Source organism: Neohortaea acidophila (genome assembly GCF_010093505.1).
Source record: "Neohortaea acidophila strain CBS 113389 unplaced genomic scaffold BDY17scaffold_7, whole genome shotgun sequence".
NCBI lineage: Eukaryota > Fungi > Ascomycota > Dothideomycetes > Mycosphaerellales > Teratosphaeriaceae > Neohortaea > Neohortaea acidophila.
Genome location: NW_022985516.1, coordinates 1,132,997 through 1,147,842, shown reverse-complemented (window position 1 = coordinate 1,147,842; position 14,846 = coordinate 1,132,997). Strand labels below are relative to the sequence as shown.

At 58.2% G+C, this 14,846-nt stretch overlaps 7 protein-coding genes across 7 annotated transcripts; 3 read left to right on the top strand and 4 right to left on the bottom strand.

Annotated features, from left to right (window-relative positions):
* Window positions 1–1,024: 1,024 nt before the first annotated feature.
* On the top strand, window positions 1,025–3,117 carry BDY17DRAFT_317710 (uncharacterized protein; the record flags this gene model as incomplete). Its single annotated transcript, XM_033736127.1, has 3 exons — window positions 1,025–1,194; window positions 1,221–2,902; window positions 2,966–3,117. 3 exons carry the CDS (start codon window positions 1,025–1,027, stop codon window positions 3,115–3,117), a joined length of 2,004 nt encoding a protein of 667 aa, XP_033588679.1.
* BDY17DRAFT_177458 (UNC-50) lies at window positions 2,920–4,414 on the bottom strand. Its single transcript, XM_033729874.1, has 6 exons — window positions 4,246–4,414; window positions 4,117–4,182; window positions 4,063–4,066; window positions 3,714–3,997; window positions 3,497–3,662; window positions 2,920–3,439 (listed from the first exon to the last, which is right to left on the bottom strand). The coding sequence occupies exons 1-6, from the start codon at window positions 4,327–4,329 to the stop codon at window positions 3,291–3,293; spliced, it is 753 nt and encodes a 250-aa protein (XP_033588678.1). The 5' UTR covers window positions 4,330–4,414; the 3' UTR covers window positions 2,920–3,290.
* Window positions 4,415–4,707: 293 nt separating this feature from the next.
* On the top strand, window positions 4,708–8,202 carry BDY17DRAFT_300302 (uncharacterized protein). The gene is made up of 3 exons (XM_033734037.1): window positions 4,708–4,976; window positions 5,031–5,754; window positions 5,819–8,202. Exons 1-3 carry the CDS (start codon window positions 4,945–4,947, stop codon window positions 8,033–8,035), a joined length of 2,973 nt encoding a protein of 990 aa, XP_033588677.1. The 5' UTR covers window positions 4,708–4,944; the 3' UTR covers window positions 8,036–8,202.
* A 218-nt stretch (window positions 8,203–8,420) lies between these two features.
* Window positions 8,421–9,231, bottom strand: BDY17DRAFT_252743 (ras small GTPase; the record flags this gene model as incomplete). Its single annotated transcript, XM_033731286.1, has 3 exons — window positions 8,421–8,617; window positions 8,676–9,076; window positions 9,131–9,231. The coding sequence occupies 3 exons, from the start codon at window positions 9,229–9,231 to the stop codon at window positions 8,421–8,423; spliced, it is 699 nt and encodes a 232-aa protein (XP_033588676.1).
* Window positions 9,232–9,665: 434 nt separating this feature from the next.
* BDY17DRAFT_340147 (NMT1/THI5 like-domain-containing protein) lies at window positions 9,666–11,164 on the bottom strand. The gene is made up of 2 exons (XM_033737978.1): window positions 11,020–11,164; window positions 9,666–10,960 (listed from the first exon to the last, which is right to left on the bottom strand). The coding sequence occupies exons 1-2, from the start codon at window positions 11,073–11,075 to the stop codon at window positions 10,087–10,089; spliced, it is 930 nt and encodes a 309-aa protein (XP_033588675.1). The 5' UTR covers window positions 11,076–11,164; the 3' UTR covers window positions 9,666–10,086.
* BDY17DRAFT_300299 (uncharacterized protein) lies at window positions 11,165–12,120 on the bottom strand. Its single transcript, XM_033734036.1, has one exon. The coding sequence runs from the start codon at window positions 11,967–11,969 to the stop codon at window positions 11,280–11,282; it is 690 nt and encodes a 229-aa protein (XP_033588674.1). The 5' UTR covers window positions 11,970–12,120; the 3' UTR covers window positions 11,165–11,279.
* A 1,828-nt stretch (window positions 12,121–13,948) lies between these two features.
* BDY17DRAFT_233260 (ATP GTP binding protein) lies at window positions 13,949–14,842 on the top strand (the record flags this gene model as incomplete). Its single annotated transcript, XM_033730252.1, has 1 exon — window positions 13,949–14,842. A coding segment is annotated over one exon (894 nt), but the record flags the coding sequence as incomplete, so codon positions are not given.
* Between the last annotated feature and the right edge of the window lie 4 nt (window positions 14,843–14,846).

The following is a 14,846-nucleotide window of genomic DNA, read 5'->3' as shown; positions in this document are numbered from 1 at the left end:
CCGGCAATCGATGTTTCCAGGCCGTCGTTTGGTGCTTCATCTCAAGCTCCCCAGCCTTCGATTCGGATGGACTTCGAGGAGCCGGATGCGCCGGCTATTCAACCCCTGCAGTATCGGACTGGAGAGGATGCGGAGGAAGTGCCTGGCGCTCGAGATCAGCAAGGCAAGCGGTCGCAGAGACGGCCTCGGATTGCGCCCAGACGGGAGTTCCGTCTTGACTTGAATGGTCGGTCGAATGGCGATGCATCGACTGCAGCAAGAGAGAGTGAGAACGATACGGGCGCACACCGCGATGCCAAACTTCAAGGTTCCACCAACTTGCACGCCCAGAACCCAGGGCAACACGATAGCTGGCAACACCTTCCACGCCGCACACAGCGTTCTGAACGACCTCAGTCGGAGCAACACCCGCCACAACAGTCAGACGACTGGATAGAGAGCTCCTTTGCCACGCACCAGAGGACACGCGGCACACCTACGCCGTCCGATGGCTCCTCGAGAGCCCCACAATCGGATGACCGATTCGTTGCTCGTTCCGTGCTCTCGACCGCAGAACGCCGTGTCATTAGATGTGCGCGCTGCCTCGAGTACGGCCACTCTGCTAGAGAGTGTACCCAGCCGACCAAACAGACTTGTCACTCGTGCGGACAGGTTGGCCATCTGGCCAGAGACTGTCCGCAGAGGTCCGCTATGCAGCAAGGACGGAGGACTTTCGGCGATACGCAGCGCGGCTTCGAAAGAGGGTCGCAAAGCAGCGCTGTTGGATCGCGCGAGACTGAATCAGATCGGCGACCATCGTTCCGTGATGCTCAGACGGAGGTGCCCTCCTTCGATGACCGGCGTCGAGATGCAAGTGCGCGGTCGCAAGTCCCAGCTCCTTCGTTTACTGTGCGAAACCAGGAGAGCGATGGTGCTGAAGACTGGCAAGACGAGCGCAAACTGAAGAGGAGCAAGCGAGGATTCGCAGACGAGAGTGAGCAAGCAGAAATAGACGCCCAAGAAGAGCGTTCCGCGGGCCGTCGAAATGGCCGTCGCCGTCAGGAAAGAGAAGTCGACGAAGCGGCCGAGGAGGCTTATGCTCTGCGCGAAGAACGCGCCGCGCGCAAAGCTGCCAGAAAGGCGGCGCAGAAGGCCTCCCGAGCGGCGGAGCGTCGCGAAGGCGGTGTCCCGATCACATTACCCGAGTTCATCAGCGTGAGCAACCTGGCGCAGACGCTGAGTGTGCACTACGACAACTTCGTGGAGAGGCTGGAAGATCTGGGCTACGATGATGTCTTTCCCGGCAAGGTGCTCAACGCCGAAACGAGCGGGATGATTGCCATGGAGTACAACTTCGACCCAGTTTTCGAGGACGCTGCCGAGAAAGGCGAGGAAGAGGAGAGAGATTTGAAGGCGAGGCCGGAAGTTGAAGATAAGAGTCTCCTCCCGAGTCGTCCACCTGTCGTGACGATCATGGGCCATGTCGACCACGGCAAGACCACCATCCTCGACTATCTCCGCAAGAGCTCCGTTGCTGCTGGCGAGGCTGGAGGCATCACGCAACACATTGGTGCCTTTAGCGTGCCGCTCAGTGGGAGCGGCAAATCCATCACATTCCTGGACACTCCCGGGCACGCTGCGTTTCTAGCAATGAGACAACGCGGCGCCAACATTACCGACATTGTCGTCTTGGTAGTTGCGGCGGATGACTCCGTCAAGCCTCAAACGCTGGAGAGTCTCCGCTGCGCGCGCGAAGCCGGTGTGCCGATCCTCGTCGCGATCAATAAGATCGACAAGCCGGAGGCGGACGTGGAGAGGGTGAAGAATGATCTCGCACGCCACGGGGTGGAAATTGAAGACTTTGGCGGAGACACGCAAGTGATTTGCGTCAGTGGGAAGACCGGCAAGGGCATGGAAGACTTGGAAGAGGCCACCGTCACACTCTCCGAAATCCTGGACCATCGCGCCGAAGCCGATGGACCGGTGGAGGGATGGGTGGTGGAAGCTACGACAAAGAGTTCAGGCCGCGTGGCCACCGTGCTCGTGAAGCGCGGCACGCTACGACCTGGTGCCGTCATCGTGGCCGGCAAGACTTGGGGCCGAGTGCGGACGCTCAAGAACGAAGCCGGACAAATCGTTCACGAAGCCGGGCCTGGCATTCCGGTCGAGGTGGACGGATGGCGACATCAGCCCTCAGCCGGAGACGAAGTCTTGCAAGCCCCCAACGAGCAGAAAGCCGGGGATGTGGTCGAGTACCGCCAGGAGAAAGAAGAGCGCGAGCGCACAGCGCAAGACATGGAAGCTATCAACGAAACGCGGCGAGTGGAGCAAGAACGACGAGCGCGCGAAAAAGCCGAGGAGTCCGCGAAGAAGAGCAGCGGCACCGCCGCCATAGATGCCCCTCCCTCTCCCGCGGAGACCGCTTCAACTGCGCAGAAGGAACCAGGCCAACTCACCGTCCCCTTCATCATCAAAGCCGACGTCTCCGGCTCCGCAGAGGCAGTCGCAGCCTACATCCCCTCGCTCACGAGCCCGCTCATCGCGCCCCAAATCCTGCAAAGCGGCATCGGCCCCGTGCACGAGAGCGACATCGAGTTCGCAGCCACGGTCGGGGGCCACATCATCGCTTTCAACCTGCCGGCCAACAACGACGCCAAAGCGGCGGCGGAAGCCAAGGGCGTGCGCATCCTGGAGAACAATATTATCTACCGCGTGCTGGATGATGTTAAGGAGGTGTTGGAGGGGAAGCTGCCGCCGCTTGTGACGCAGCGCGTGCTGGGCGAGGCTGAGGTGAGTGTGAGTTTTGATATTGATATTGGGCGGCGGAAGAGGATGTGGATTGCGGGGTGTAAGGTGCGGAATGGGGTTGTGGGCAAGGGGAGTCGGGTGAGGGTTATGCGGGGGAGTGAGAAGATTTATGACGGTGAGTTCTCTTGTGTTTCTTCTTTCAGATGAGGAAGTCGAGCGCTGACTGACGTTTTGCCAGGAACGATTTCTTCGCTCAAGAACGTCAAGAAGGACGTGCAGGAGATGCGCAAGGGCACGGAGTGTGGGATTGGGTTTGACATGTGGGAGCACTTCAAGGTCGGCGACCAGGTGCAGACGTATGAGGAGGTTAGTGAGAAGAGGAGGCTGTAGATGAAGGTGGCGCCGGCATGGGACATCTCGACTCATTGTATAGTATCCAGGCCCGCGCATGAAATGGGACGTGACGATGGCATCGAATAGAGTAGACACATACATGTACAAATCATTACATCAAGATGACATCGGAGGAGACGATAGTGATGCTGTTTTCGCTTCTAATCCTATCATACCGGGCCTCTGAGATCAACGCCGCACCAAAGCACAGGGGCCAGGTGAGTTGCGCAATCAAAAGCGTACAGGCTGAGGATCCACAAGATCAACAGCATGGGAATCGGGGCCAAGAGAATCTCGGTGCGGCTGAGGAAGGGTAATGCTTCGAGGGCATTAGCATAAATACACGGCGATGCATGCAGCAGGGGTCGGAAGTTACCGTTGTAACCCAGAAAGGTGATGACTAGGTAGTAGCAGAGGGCGAGAAGATACATGGTATTGCCGAAGAAATTGGAGACCCAGTAGTCTGGGGCGATGAGGGGAAGGAGGAGGAATTGGAGGATGTAGAGGAAGAGCCAGATGGGGAGGTATGCACGAGTAGAGACCTGGGTCAAATGTTAGCGGGAGAATTGGCGATGTAGGGGAGAGACACGCACGTCAAAGCAGTACCCGAATTCCAATGCTTCTTCTCCCCCGGATGGTGGTCCGAAGAGCCCCGTGCGCCTTTTCCCGAAGACACGCCCGACGAGGAAGAACATCAGGGTTGAGACGATAAGAGCGGCGCCGAGGAAGTGGCCGAAGACGAAGACCAGGGCCACTTGGATCGTTTGGCCGACGCCGCGGGCGTATGCTATGCCCCAAGCCACCCCGGTGAGGAGCATGAAGAGGGAGAGCAGGTAGGTGAATGCCGGGTCTGGCCTGTGGTACGAGTTCTTGGTTTCTACAGGTCGTCGTATGGTCAGTACTTGCTTGGCAACATTAGACAGTGACAAGCACGCCACATACGTTTCTGTCGCGGTGTTAGCAAGGGAATTGGAAGAGGAGGCATGATGGACTGACATGGTAGTAGATGTTTCTAAACACCTTTTTAGGCGCTATGATGAGATTGATCATCTCCCAGACGGCCTGTAGGCGAATGTCAGCTGCTGGTTGTGATTGCAGAGCTCGGGGTTAAGTTATGTGGCTTACGGTCTCGAAATCCATAGAAGTGAACTTGAAGAGTCGCCGGAAGAACGGCGGAACGCGCAGGCTGGTCCTTCGCTGAGAAGACATTATGGCGCAATGATGAAGAGGTCCAGGGGAGTAGATGAGGTGTTATACCGGGACTTGATGAGATGGTGTTGCCATTCCCCGTTCCAGCTTTGGTTTCGGTTGGCGTGCTCGGATTGCACGGCAGGAGGTAGGCGATACAAAGCCGATGTTAAGCGGTATAGTACAGTGCCGTCACGATGTACCAGATTGGCCGGCTCGAAGTGCGGTCTCTGGAATGTTTTCGTCTGATGTTTTGCAGGAGGAACGAGGTGTCGTCGTGCAAGATGCATTCATTGCAGTCCCAAAACGGAAAGGTCCGCGGGAGTCTGTCTTGGCAAAGCTTCGCTTCGCCATCTTGCCTTCACTTTCACCAGACTTCTCTTCACCTCTTCTCCATCCACTCTCAATCACAGCCCTCTCTTTCTCCACCTTCCATCTCAGCAGCGGTTGACATTCGATTCATTCCTTTATCCGTTGTGTCGCCGGACTTCTCACTGCCTCATCGGCTTCCCTTCTCTCCATCCAAAGTCTTGCACGCGGCCAAGTCTTACTTTACTTCGTCTATCGTTCTCTGCCGGTGAAACTCAGTCACGCTGGGTTGTAGGCTGCTGACTCAGGACACTTGATCTCGCGGAAATGGCAGAAGACGGCTCCGCAGTCGCTGCAGCGTACGATGCTGGGGATGGAAGTGATGGCGACCGCGAGCCGCAGCTGTCCCCAGCAAACGATGCAGACGAAGATGATGACTATGATCCCTCGGCCTTCAGCTTCGACGAACGCGCCGGCAATGCGACAACCACCCAATCTTCTCCAAAACCAAAGACCATCGGCGGCTTCATTGTTGACGACGATGAAGACGATGACGAGGAAGAGAATGACGAGGTCACACAACGGCCGCCTTCACAGCTGAACAGCACGACGGGCGAGCAAGCAGGGCTGGGCGCTGCGACTGATGCAGAAGCTGCGGTGCAGGATGTACCCATAGCTAGTGAACCTCAAGACTCAGCTGCTGTTCCATCCGCACACTCTGCTCGTCCAAACGGTCATACCCCTGTCCCTGTTTCCACTTCCGCCGCACCTGCCCCTCCAGTCTCTGACCCAGCTTCCACTCTTTCACTTCCGAAACCTCTCACCCCAGTTTCCGATCAGGGTAAGCAAGCACCCACTCCGACACCAGCCGCTCCGAGTGCGACTGCAACACCACAGCCTCCAAATCCATCTCCTGCGGTGCCTGCGCCGGCCAAGACCAATATCCAAATCCCACAGCCATCCACCAACCAGCGACTACCACATGACAAAGTCGGCCAGCTCGAGGATCGCATCAAGGAGGACCCGAAAGGCGACACCGAAGCCTGGCGCAGTCTCATTGCACACTATCGAGAGAAGGGGCAACTGGACAATGCGCGCAAAATCTACTCCCGGTTCTTTGAAGTCTTTCCTTCGGCGGTATGTTGTATCGTCGCATCATCTCGGGCAATCTCATTATGATGCATGACTGATCTCTTCCTAGGCTTCAATGTGGGTAGAGTACGCGCAATTGGAGCTGGAATACGACCAATTTCGCAACCTCGAACAAATCTTCAGCCTGTCGCTTCTCCAACTCCCCAATGTCGACATGTGGACGGTCTACCTCGACTACCTACGTCGCATCCATCCTCTGCAGCAAGACACCGACGGGAGCAAGCGGAACATCATCACTTCAGCCTTTGACCTTTTGCTCGAAAACGTCGGCATCGATCCGGACTCTGGAAAGCTGTGGCGCGAATATGTCGAATTTGTGAAGTCCGGCCCCGGCACAATTGGCGGCACAGGGTGGCAAGACCTCCAGAAAGTCGACCTTCTACGAAAAGCGTACCAAAAAGCTATTAAGCTTCCGCACTCGGAGCTATCGAAACTATGGAAAGAATACGACAACTTCGAACTGAGCCTCAACAAGGCCACCGGGCGCAAATATTTGCAGGAGAACTCCCCGAGCTATATGACCGCTCGCTCAGCCAAGACGGTATTGGACCAGAAGATAGATGGGTTGGACCGGAAATCCCTTCCCACCCTGCCACCGATCTACGGATGTGTCGGTGACGATGCATTTGCTGCCCAGCTGGACCGATGGAGAGATTGGATTGCGTGGGAGAAGGAGGATCCGATCATGTTCAAGGAAGATGACATTGCCGTCTACCGAAAACGGATTGTCTACGCATACAAACAAGCCACGATGCAGCTGCGATTCTACCCGGATCTTTGGTTCGATGCGGCGACGTGGTGTTTCGAGGAAGGGATCGAGGACATGATCACCGAGGGCGAAGCATTCCTGCAGAAGGGCATCGAAGCGAATCCGGAATCTGTGCTGTTGGCACTCATGAAGGCGGATCGGGTGGAGAGCAGTCTGGAAGCTGGCAGCTCGGACGAAATTGCCATTCGTAATGGTGAGAAGCTAGACCCAGTCTTTGAGGGCGTCATCAAGCCTCTCTACGCCCTGCATAAGAAGACTGTGGAGCGGATCCAGAAAGGCGTCGCGCAGATTCAGGAGCGGTACGCCGCTATGACTCCAGAAGAGGAGCCCGAAGATGCAAACGCAGACGATGATGACAACAAAAGCGACGCATCTTCGACCGTCAAACCGAAGACGCGTACGGAGAAGCTGAACGACGAGCTGGACGCATATCGCTCGCGGATGGCCGAGTACACCGATCAGCTCCGAAATACGATATCCTACATGTGGATCGCAAAGATGCGAGCCTTCCGTCGCATCCAGGGCCAAGGCCAACCCGGCAAAGCGAAGAAGGGCCTCCGCGGCGTGTTCGGCGAAGCGCGACCGCAAGGCCAACTCACGAGCGCCGTGTATATTGCATCGGCGCAGATGGAGTGGGCCTGCTACCGCGACCCCTCGGCCGCGCGGATCTTCGAGCGCGGCTACAAACTCTTTCCTCTCGACGAGGTCTTCACGCTCGAGTACATCAAGCACCTCTTTGCCAATAACGACGCCGTCAACGCCAACGCCACCTTCAACACCTTCCTGTCGAAGGTCAAGAACTCGGATAAATTCTCGCTCGAGCAGCGGCGCGCCAAGTGCCGCCCCATCCTGGAATCCATGCACGAGTACCAGAGCAATTTCGGCGATTGGAACCAAATCCACCGGATCGAGAGGGAGATGGCAGAGTTGTATCCGGAAGAGTCTGACGTCGCCCGCTTCGGCGCCAGGAATGCCCTGCCGAATTTTGATGCCATGCGCCTGCAGCTGCTCATTTCCCCGTCTCAGGCGCTGCCCAAGCCGACCGCCGATATGGGAGGGACAGCCGTCACGACCCAACACCCATACCCGAGCATCGAATACCCCCGCAGTCCCCCCGAAGGCATCAGCAACAACATCATCCGCCTCGGCCCGAACGGACCGTACGTCGCAAGCCCCAAGCGCGCACTGGAAGACGTCTCGGACAGCGAAGCACCGCAGCGCAAATTCCAGCGCGGCGAGTCGCCTTTCAAAGCAGGCCATCACAGCAACAACAGCGGAGGAGGTGGTAGCGGGGGAGCGGGTTTTATGACGAAAACATACGTCCCTCCACACCAGCAGGCGTCTTTCCCTCCGCTTGGTCCGGCGCCGCTGCCGAGCCAGTTGCATTACTTGCTCAGCGTGTTGCCGAGTGCGGCGCATTATCATGCTACGCCTTTCGATCCGCACAAGATGGTGGAGTTTTTGCGGGGGGTGAATTTGGGGCGGGCGAGGATCTAGTGGATCTGAGACTGGCTCCGGCGACCTGACTCCGAAGACTCGTTAGTGTGGTGGCTGACCGAGGTGTTTGTCGAATGTTGCATAGCGTTGGCGCTGCTCGCGTTAGGAGAGCGGGAGTGCGAAAATTGCTAGAGATTAGTTCGAGCAATGGAAAAGATTTACATGAATGTGTCGAATTCGGTTTTCTTTGTACACGGTGGCGACGACTCGGTCGTCGCGTATGTATGTATGTGTGTATATATATCACAATCCCAGCTGGCGTTAACTTGCACAGCAAATTTGCCTACATGTCCCAGGTGCCCTCTAGGGTACCGTCCCTTTCCCCACGCCCTACGCTCAAACGCTTAGATCAGGCAAAGATACAACCAAAAGCAGGAGGGCACGGCTACCAGCATCTTAGGCTCCGTAACCAGCCCCATCTCGATCCCCGCTGTACACGCTCGCCGGGGATGAAGTCGTCTTCTTTCTCGTCGCCGTTGGGGAGCGGGTCGAGAGGCTGTGTCCGCGCTGTGGAGGAGGGCAGGGGCATTCGGTGGCCTTGGCTTTGTAGCCGGCGGGCTTCGACGACTCTTCGAATGAGGACTGGCAGGAGATGTCAGTCTGTGGGTTTCTAAAGGTATAGAGGGGGCAGGCCACTCACGAGCAAACGTCTCTTCAATATTCACCATCTCGCGCGCACTCGTCTCCATGAACCCATAATGCCTACAGCGCGCCCACTCCAGGCCCTCCCTCGCCCCGACCTGGCGCAAACTCGCCAAATCACATTTATTCCCCGCGACAATCACGACGGGCAGCACGGCGCCGGCTTCGGCGCGCGTGTCGCGCTCCACCTCCAGCAGCGTGTTGAAGTACTCGAGCTGCGCGAGCGTGCTGGGCTGCGTGATGTCGTAGACGAGCAGGAAGGCGTCGGAGCGCAGGTTCGACGAGGACCACAGGCCGCGGTATTCTTCTTGGCCGGCGGTGTCGGTGATGGCGAGGGAGTAGGTTTGGCCGTCGACGGAGCGCGTGACGGAGTAGGAGTCTTCGATTGTGGGGTCGTATCTGGAGTGCGATGTTAGGTGGTGTGGGAGGATTTGGTGGCAGGGTGGGATGTACTCATGGGTCCATTCGGAGCGCACGAGGCGCAGGGTGATGCTGGATTTGCCGCAGCCTCCGTCGCCGCAGACGGTGACGGAGATTTTGTTGCTGTCGGACATGCTGTGCGTAGAGGAGAGGGGGTAGGATAGAGGTGTTTTGTGCATTCGAGGCCCTCACTGGGTCAACATTGCTGGCAGTCGCACAAGAAGATCGGGTGCTGTGACGTTGCACGTGATTGATGATGCTGGGGAACCGCGTCGGGAAGCAGTCGCGGCGCCGTAGGGATAGTGATACATATACTGCGAAAAGCAGAAAAGGCGGCAGACGGATGTGATTGCAGCAAAGCCAAAGGTGACAGTGACGACTGGGTTGTTCCCAGTCAGCCGCGCCGCCAATCACGCCGCGACGTTGCAAGGAAGAATTCCAAAAACCGTCCCGACAAGCCTCCCGCCCCTTGTCATGTCACTGTCACGCTAAACTGAAAGGGGGATGGCGGGGCTGCTTAGCTCCGACTGCCGACACTTCCGTACGCCGCGGCCGTGGCGCGGGAACTGGCACTGCACTCGTCAATGGCAACGATCGACACCGCTGCTGCAGCTACAGCAACGCTCCAAATACCTATTGGGATAGTTCACCGAGGGTGTGCCGCGGATAGGTGTCAGCGAGCATGCATGCTACAAGATTCACAGGGTTAGATGTGCCGATGGCCATGCGGAGCTCGACGAAGGGTATACCGCCTGCCATGATGCACACCAAGCACACTCCCATCACACCGCACGACACAACACACCGTGCCAGGACACCGGCTCAGGTACATGGCCCCCACACTTTGCGAACGACAGAAGAAACACCGGCCAGGCGGCTACAGGAAACGCTTGCTTTTAGCCTACTCCACCCGTGATCACCATGCATCTCCACCCCTGACTCGCAGCAGAGCAATCTCGACACACTCTGGCAAACACTGCCGAGCATGCTTACACCTCGAAGAACTCATTCGTGAACAGCTGCTCCGTCCGCACCCCTTCCCGTGCCAGCAAACCCTGCTCCCGTAACCACGCAATCCACGTCTCCCATTTGCCCGGCTCCATAGATCCCAGGCCTGCTTTCGACCCGTCACCATAAAACCCATTGATCCGCTCCTGACTCGCGGCCAGGAACCGCTCCGAGCGCTGCGGCCGACAGTGGCTCTGCAACACTGCCGCCGCCTCCCGCGCATCCCTCCCCGCAGCCTCGTACCCCAACTTCGTCGCCCGCACAAACCTCCTCAGCACTTTCGCGTCCAAACTTTTGTCTGCGTTCCTCGCAATCACCGGCGAATACCCGTACGGCACGCCGTACTCCTCCGCGCGGAAGGCGTAGATCGGCACCCCGTCCAACTCCGCTTCGACGCCCTCCCACGGCATAAACACCCAAGTAGCATCCACATCGCCTTTGCGCGCTGCCTCGAAGAGCGACAATTTCCCCACCTCATTGCTCCCTTTGACTCGCATTGCCTGCCCCTTGCCCCCCGCAGCAGAGACCATGGCTCTCACAATCCCATCCTCGTACTTCGCAGAGTAGCTCCCGTACACGCCTTCTCCCAACTTCGCCAGGTTAGATTCCCGCGTTGAAACGATGGCGCTCGCGTCTCGCTGTAGCAGGGCGTAGATGGCTTGCAGTGGCATTCGCCCGCTTTCGTTGTACGCTATGCACGACTCGCTGGGGCAGATGGCGAGGTCTACGCTGCCCGCGGCCAGTTGGCGGGCGGGTGTGGTGCTGTAACTTTCATCCGGGGCGATCAGTTCGACGTGCAGACCGGCGTCGGCGTAGAGGTTCTTGGCCTGGGCGAGGTAGAGGCCGGAGTGGATGCTGATCGAGATGGTAAGCCAAATGTAAACGGGGTAGTTTGCGAGATAGCATGGACGCACGTGTTTGGCGTCCAGTCGAGGGCGACTCGGACTTTTGTTGTTTTCGCTACAGACATGATGGATGACTCTGATATGCCGCTCGTCAATTCCTTGAATACCGTTTTTGCCGACGATTTTCCTGATTGTCTATCAAAAGCATCGAGGTGGATGGGAGAGTTTCAGACAAGACTGATGTAAGATGATGTCAGGCGCCAATTCACATGCAAACCCAAGTCGCTCTCCAGCACACAATGCTAATTGCATCCCTAGAGCCGCTCTATCTAATCATTTCCAAAGTTCATCGTCTCCGCGTGAAACTGTCTGTTATTTGACCCGCCAGTCTGGCTGTAGACACTCTGTGCCCCCGCGCCAGCGTTGAGATTCATCGACCCAGCAACATGATAATCCACCCGACCCGCCGCACCATCAGGCAACGAAGGCGGTAACGTCGCCAGCCGCTGAATCGCGCCATCCAGATCGCGGGCGCGACTCTCCGTCGCCATGCGAAAGAACTGATTGGTATGAAGCAGCTGCAGCTTCTCCAACATGTCCTTCATCAGCTCCTCCACCCGCCGCTTCTTGCCCGGCATCACGGCCTGCGCGGCCTTTTGATACCGCTCCGCCCGACTCGCCTTCTCCCCCGGCACGACTTTGTCGAAAATGGCGCGCAGTCTCGTCGCGTCCTCTCTGCATGCTTCCATAACGGGTGCTACGGCTTGCGCCGATTCTGACAGCTCGCGGATGCGCGTTGCATCTTTCGACTCCCGCAGTTCGCGATATGCTTGTTCTTGTATGCGTTTGCAGTCGCGCAGGATATTGAGCACGAGCGGCACGTCGATGGCCACTGCTCGAAATGCCTCGTGTAGGCCTGCCGCACTCGTCGCGGCGTCGTACAGCTGTCGAGACGTCTCGATGATGTCGATCACAGACGAGATGAGGCCGAGAACGGCGAAGGCTTCCGCGCCGGACATGATGAGGGATGAATTAGGGAGGAGATACCGGGAGGAAGTAACTTAGGGCTCTGCGCCCGTAGTGCACAGTGCAAAGCACGGCCGGGCGGGCACACACAGGACCTGCGTTACCCTAACGCAGCGCCGGTGCACCAGGTTGCATGCATGTGGCGCGCGAGCGTGCATAAGTGTGTAGCTGCAGCATGGAAGCTCCACCTGCTACCTACCTAAGCTAGCTGTGCTGACCGCAGCTTCTCTTTGCCCTTCAGCACTGCCTGCTACATGGTACTTCATCGAAGATCGAGAGGCAATGCGCGACCCTTGCCATGTCTGACACTCCCGAGCGCCCCGCGGCGCAAGGCTGCGGTCTCGAGCCCGAAACTGCGGGGTCGCAGAACGTGAACGCGGGGAATGGAGTGCAGAAAATCTACAGTCAGAGTGGAGGGTCGAATAACCGGCAGTTCAACGCAGAAACTATTTACTACACTGAGCGCGCGCCCGAGGCACAGCCTGACTACACTGGGACTTATTCATACACTTCCTTGCAGCCAGTCGCTAGCTACGTCGCTCGGCCGGGATTGCAGAAGCGAGTGGAAGAGCGACTTGAAAATGCATCTGGGACAGCCATTCTGGTGCTGGTTGGGCTGGGCGGTGCGGGAAAGACGCAACTTACGCTCAACTATATTCAAAGGCATTCCACAACATACTCCGCCGTCTTCTGGGTCGACGCGCGACTTCGCGAGTCGGTCGAGCGAGACTTTGTCCAGATCTACCGTCTGCTGTACGGCGTCCGTGGCGAGCAAGCATCCGCTTCTTCCCCGAGTGATATCGATCGAGTAGTCACTGCAGTCAAGACTTGGTTCCATGGTCGCCACGGGAGATGGCTGTTCGTGTTCGACAACGCCGACAGCCTGGACGATGAGAGTGACCCGTACTTCGTCGACTTGCAGCGCTATCTTACCAGTGGACCGGGTGTCGATGTCATCATCACCACACGAAGTCAGACGGCGACCCACATGACGCAGCAGGAAGCCATCAAAGTCGAGGAGCTCGCGCCGGCGGAGGCGAGGGACGTCTTCGTGGAATGCAGCGAACTCCGTAATCCAGCGGACGATGTTCTGGCGGAGATAGACCGCATTGTCGCGGAGCTAGGCTTTCTCGCACTGGCCGTCACCCTTGCCGGCTCCTACGTCGCCGCGACCCCCAGGATGCGATCCAACATCCGAGAATATCTGCCCGAGTACCGGCAGCGGCGAAAGGCCTTGCTAGGCCGGAAAGCGAAGCAGCAAGTCCACCGCTACGGGGAGAGCGTGCTGAGCACGTGGGAGACTTCCTTCGCCGCCATGGCGCACAAGAGTCCTACATCAGGCAGGCTGGTCGGCTTCTTCGCCTTCTTGGACTCGAGCGACATTTTCCCGGAGTTGTTCCGGCCTGATGCTGCCTCCGTCATCAAGCCTCCCACATACGTAGACACGGTCTTCCCGCCTTCTACCAAGGCCTGGGGTTCTTTTCTGTCGCGCGATGCGCCGCTCGAGCAAGTCCTTGACGACGCTCTGGAGGCTCTGACAACCTACTCTCTCATCCAGTGGAAGGAGGAGCAAAGCAGCTACTCGATGCACAAACTCGTGCATGAGTGGGGCTTCGATCGACTCGACGAGGCCGAGCAGGGCGAATACAGCTCGCAAAGTCTCAGCTTCTTGCAGTGGGTGGTCGAAGGACGACAGTTGGATCCCGCCGCGAAGCTTCGCATCTCGCCGCACGTCTCGGCGAGCGTGGCCAGACTGCGCGAGTGGCAGCCGACTTCGACGTGCGTGTCGGAGACCAGCCTGTACCGGATCCAATTGCTGGCGAATTTCTTGCGGAGCGTCGGGCAGTATCCGGCAGAGCTGGAGCTCCTGACATTCCAGCGGGGAGAATGGGAGCGACGACGCCGGGAGGGCGGAGAGAAGGGCTGGCTGCGCGGCCTCCGCGCGAGAAAGACGGAGAAGACGGCGTGGAGGAATAGCGCGACGTCCCTCGGGAACATTGCGCTGGTGCTCCAGAGGCAGGGCAAGTACGAGGAGGCGGAGGCCATGAACCGGCAAGCCATCGAAGAGAAAGAGCATGTGCTGGGAAAGGAGCACCTAAGCACGCTGATTAGCATGGAGAACCTCGCGATGGTCCTCAAGGAGCAGGGGAAGTACAAGGCGGCGGAGCAAATGTGTCGGCGCGCGCTCGACGGCAAGGAAAAGGCGCTCGGCAAGGAGCACAGTATGACGCTGCAGGGCATGAACAACCTCGCCACCATCCTCCAGGACGAAGGCCGATACAAGGAAGTCGAGCAGATAAATCGGCGCGTGCTCGAAGCGCAGGAAAAGGTGCTCGGCAAGGAGCATACCGATACGCTCACGAGCGTCAACAACCTCGCGAGCGTGCTGTGCGAGCAAGGTAAATACGAAGCGGCGGAGGAGGTCTACCGGCGCGCGGTGGCGGGACGGGAGAAGGCGCTGGGCCGCGAGCACCCCGACACGCTGCTGAGCGCAGACAGCCTTGCAGTAGCCCTCTGCAAGCAAGGGAAATACGAGGAAGCCGAGGAGCTGCAACGCCACGCACTCGCGAGCCTGCAGAAAGTGAACGGAAGGGACCACCCGCACACATTCTTAGTCCTCGCCAACCTCGCCGCCACCCTGCAAACGCAGAAGAAGTACGAGGCGGCGGAGCAGATGACGCGGCAGGCGCTCGAGGGCAAGGAGAAGCGGCTTGGCCCCGAGCATCCCAGCACGCTGCTGACGGTCGCGAACCTGGCTTTTCTGCTGCATAAGAAGCAGGAGTACGCTGCTGCTGCACCGCTCTATGCACGAGCGTCGACAGGATGTGTCAAGGCTCTTGGCCCGTCGCACCCGGACACGCTGATGTACT

What these genes read in the sequence shown, in the direction of transcription:
- BDY17DRAFT_177458 (XM_033729874.1), bottom strand. Translation starts at nt 4,329, where the DNA reads ATGTCTTCTCAGCGAAGGACCAGCCTGCGCGTTCCGCCGTTCTTCCGG. An exon ending in CTTCTATGGATTTCGAGACC is followed by an intron (nt 4,183 to 4,245) that starts GTAAGCCACATA and finishes ATTCGCCTACAG; the next exon opens with GCCGTCTGGGAGATGATCAA. An exon ending in CACCTTTCTGGGTTACAACG is followed by an intron (nt 3,440 to 3,496) that starts GTAACTTCCGAC and finishes ATGCCCTCGAAG; the next exon opens with CATTACCCTTCCTCAGCCGC.
- BDY17DRAFT_300302 (XM_033734037.1), top strand. Translation starts at nt 4,945, where the DNA reads ATGGCAGAAGACGGCTCCGCAGTCGCTGCAGC. An exon ending in GGCTCCGCAGTCGCTGCAGC is followed by an intron (nt 4,977 to 5,030) that starts GTACGATGCTGG and finishes GCTGTCCCCAGC; the next exon opens with AAACGATGCAGACGAAGATG. An exon ending in TTGAAGTCTTTCCTTCGGCG is followed by an intron (nt 5,755 to 5,818) that starts GTATGTTGTATC and finishes ATCTCTTCCTAG; the next exon opens with GCTTCAATGTGGGTAGAGTA.
- BDY17DRAFT_340147 (XM_033737978.1), bottom strand. Translation starts at nt 11,075, where the DNA reads ATGTCTGTAGCGAAAACAACAAAAGTCCGAGTCGCCCTCGACTGGACG. An exon ending in CTCGACTGGACGCCAAACAC is followed by an intron (nt 10,961 to 11,019) that starts GTGCGTCCATGC and finishes CATCTCGATCAG; the next exon opens with CATCCACTCCGGCCTCTACC.
- BDY17DRAFT_300299 (XM_033734036.1), bottom strand. Translation starts at nt 11,969, where the DNA reads ATGTCCGGCGCGGAAGCCTTCGCCGTTCTCGGCCTCATCTCGTCTGTG.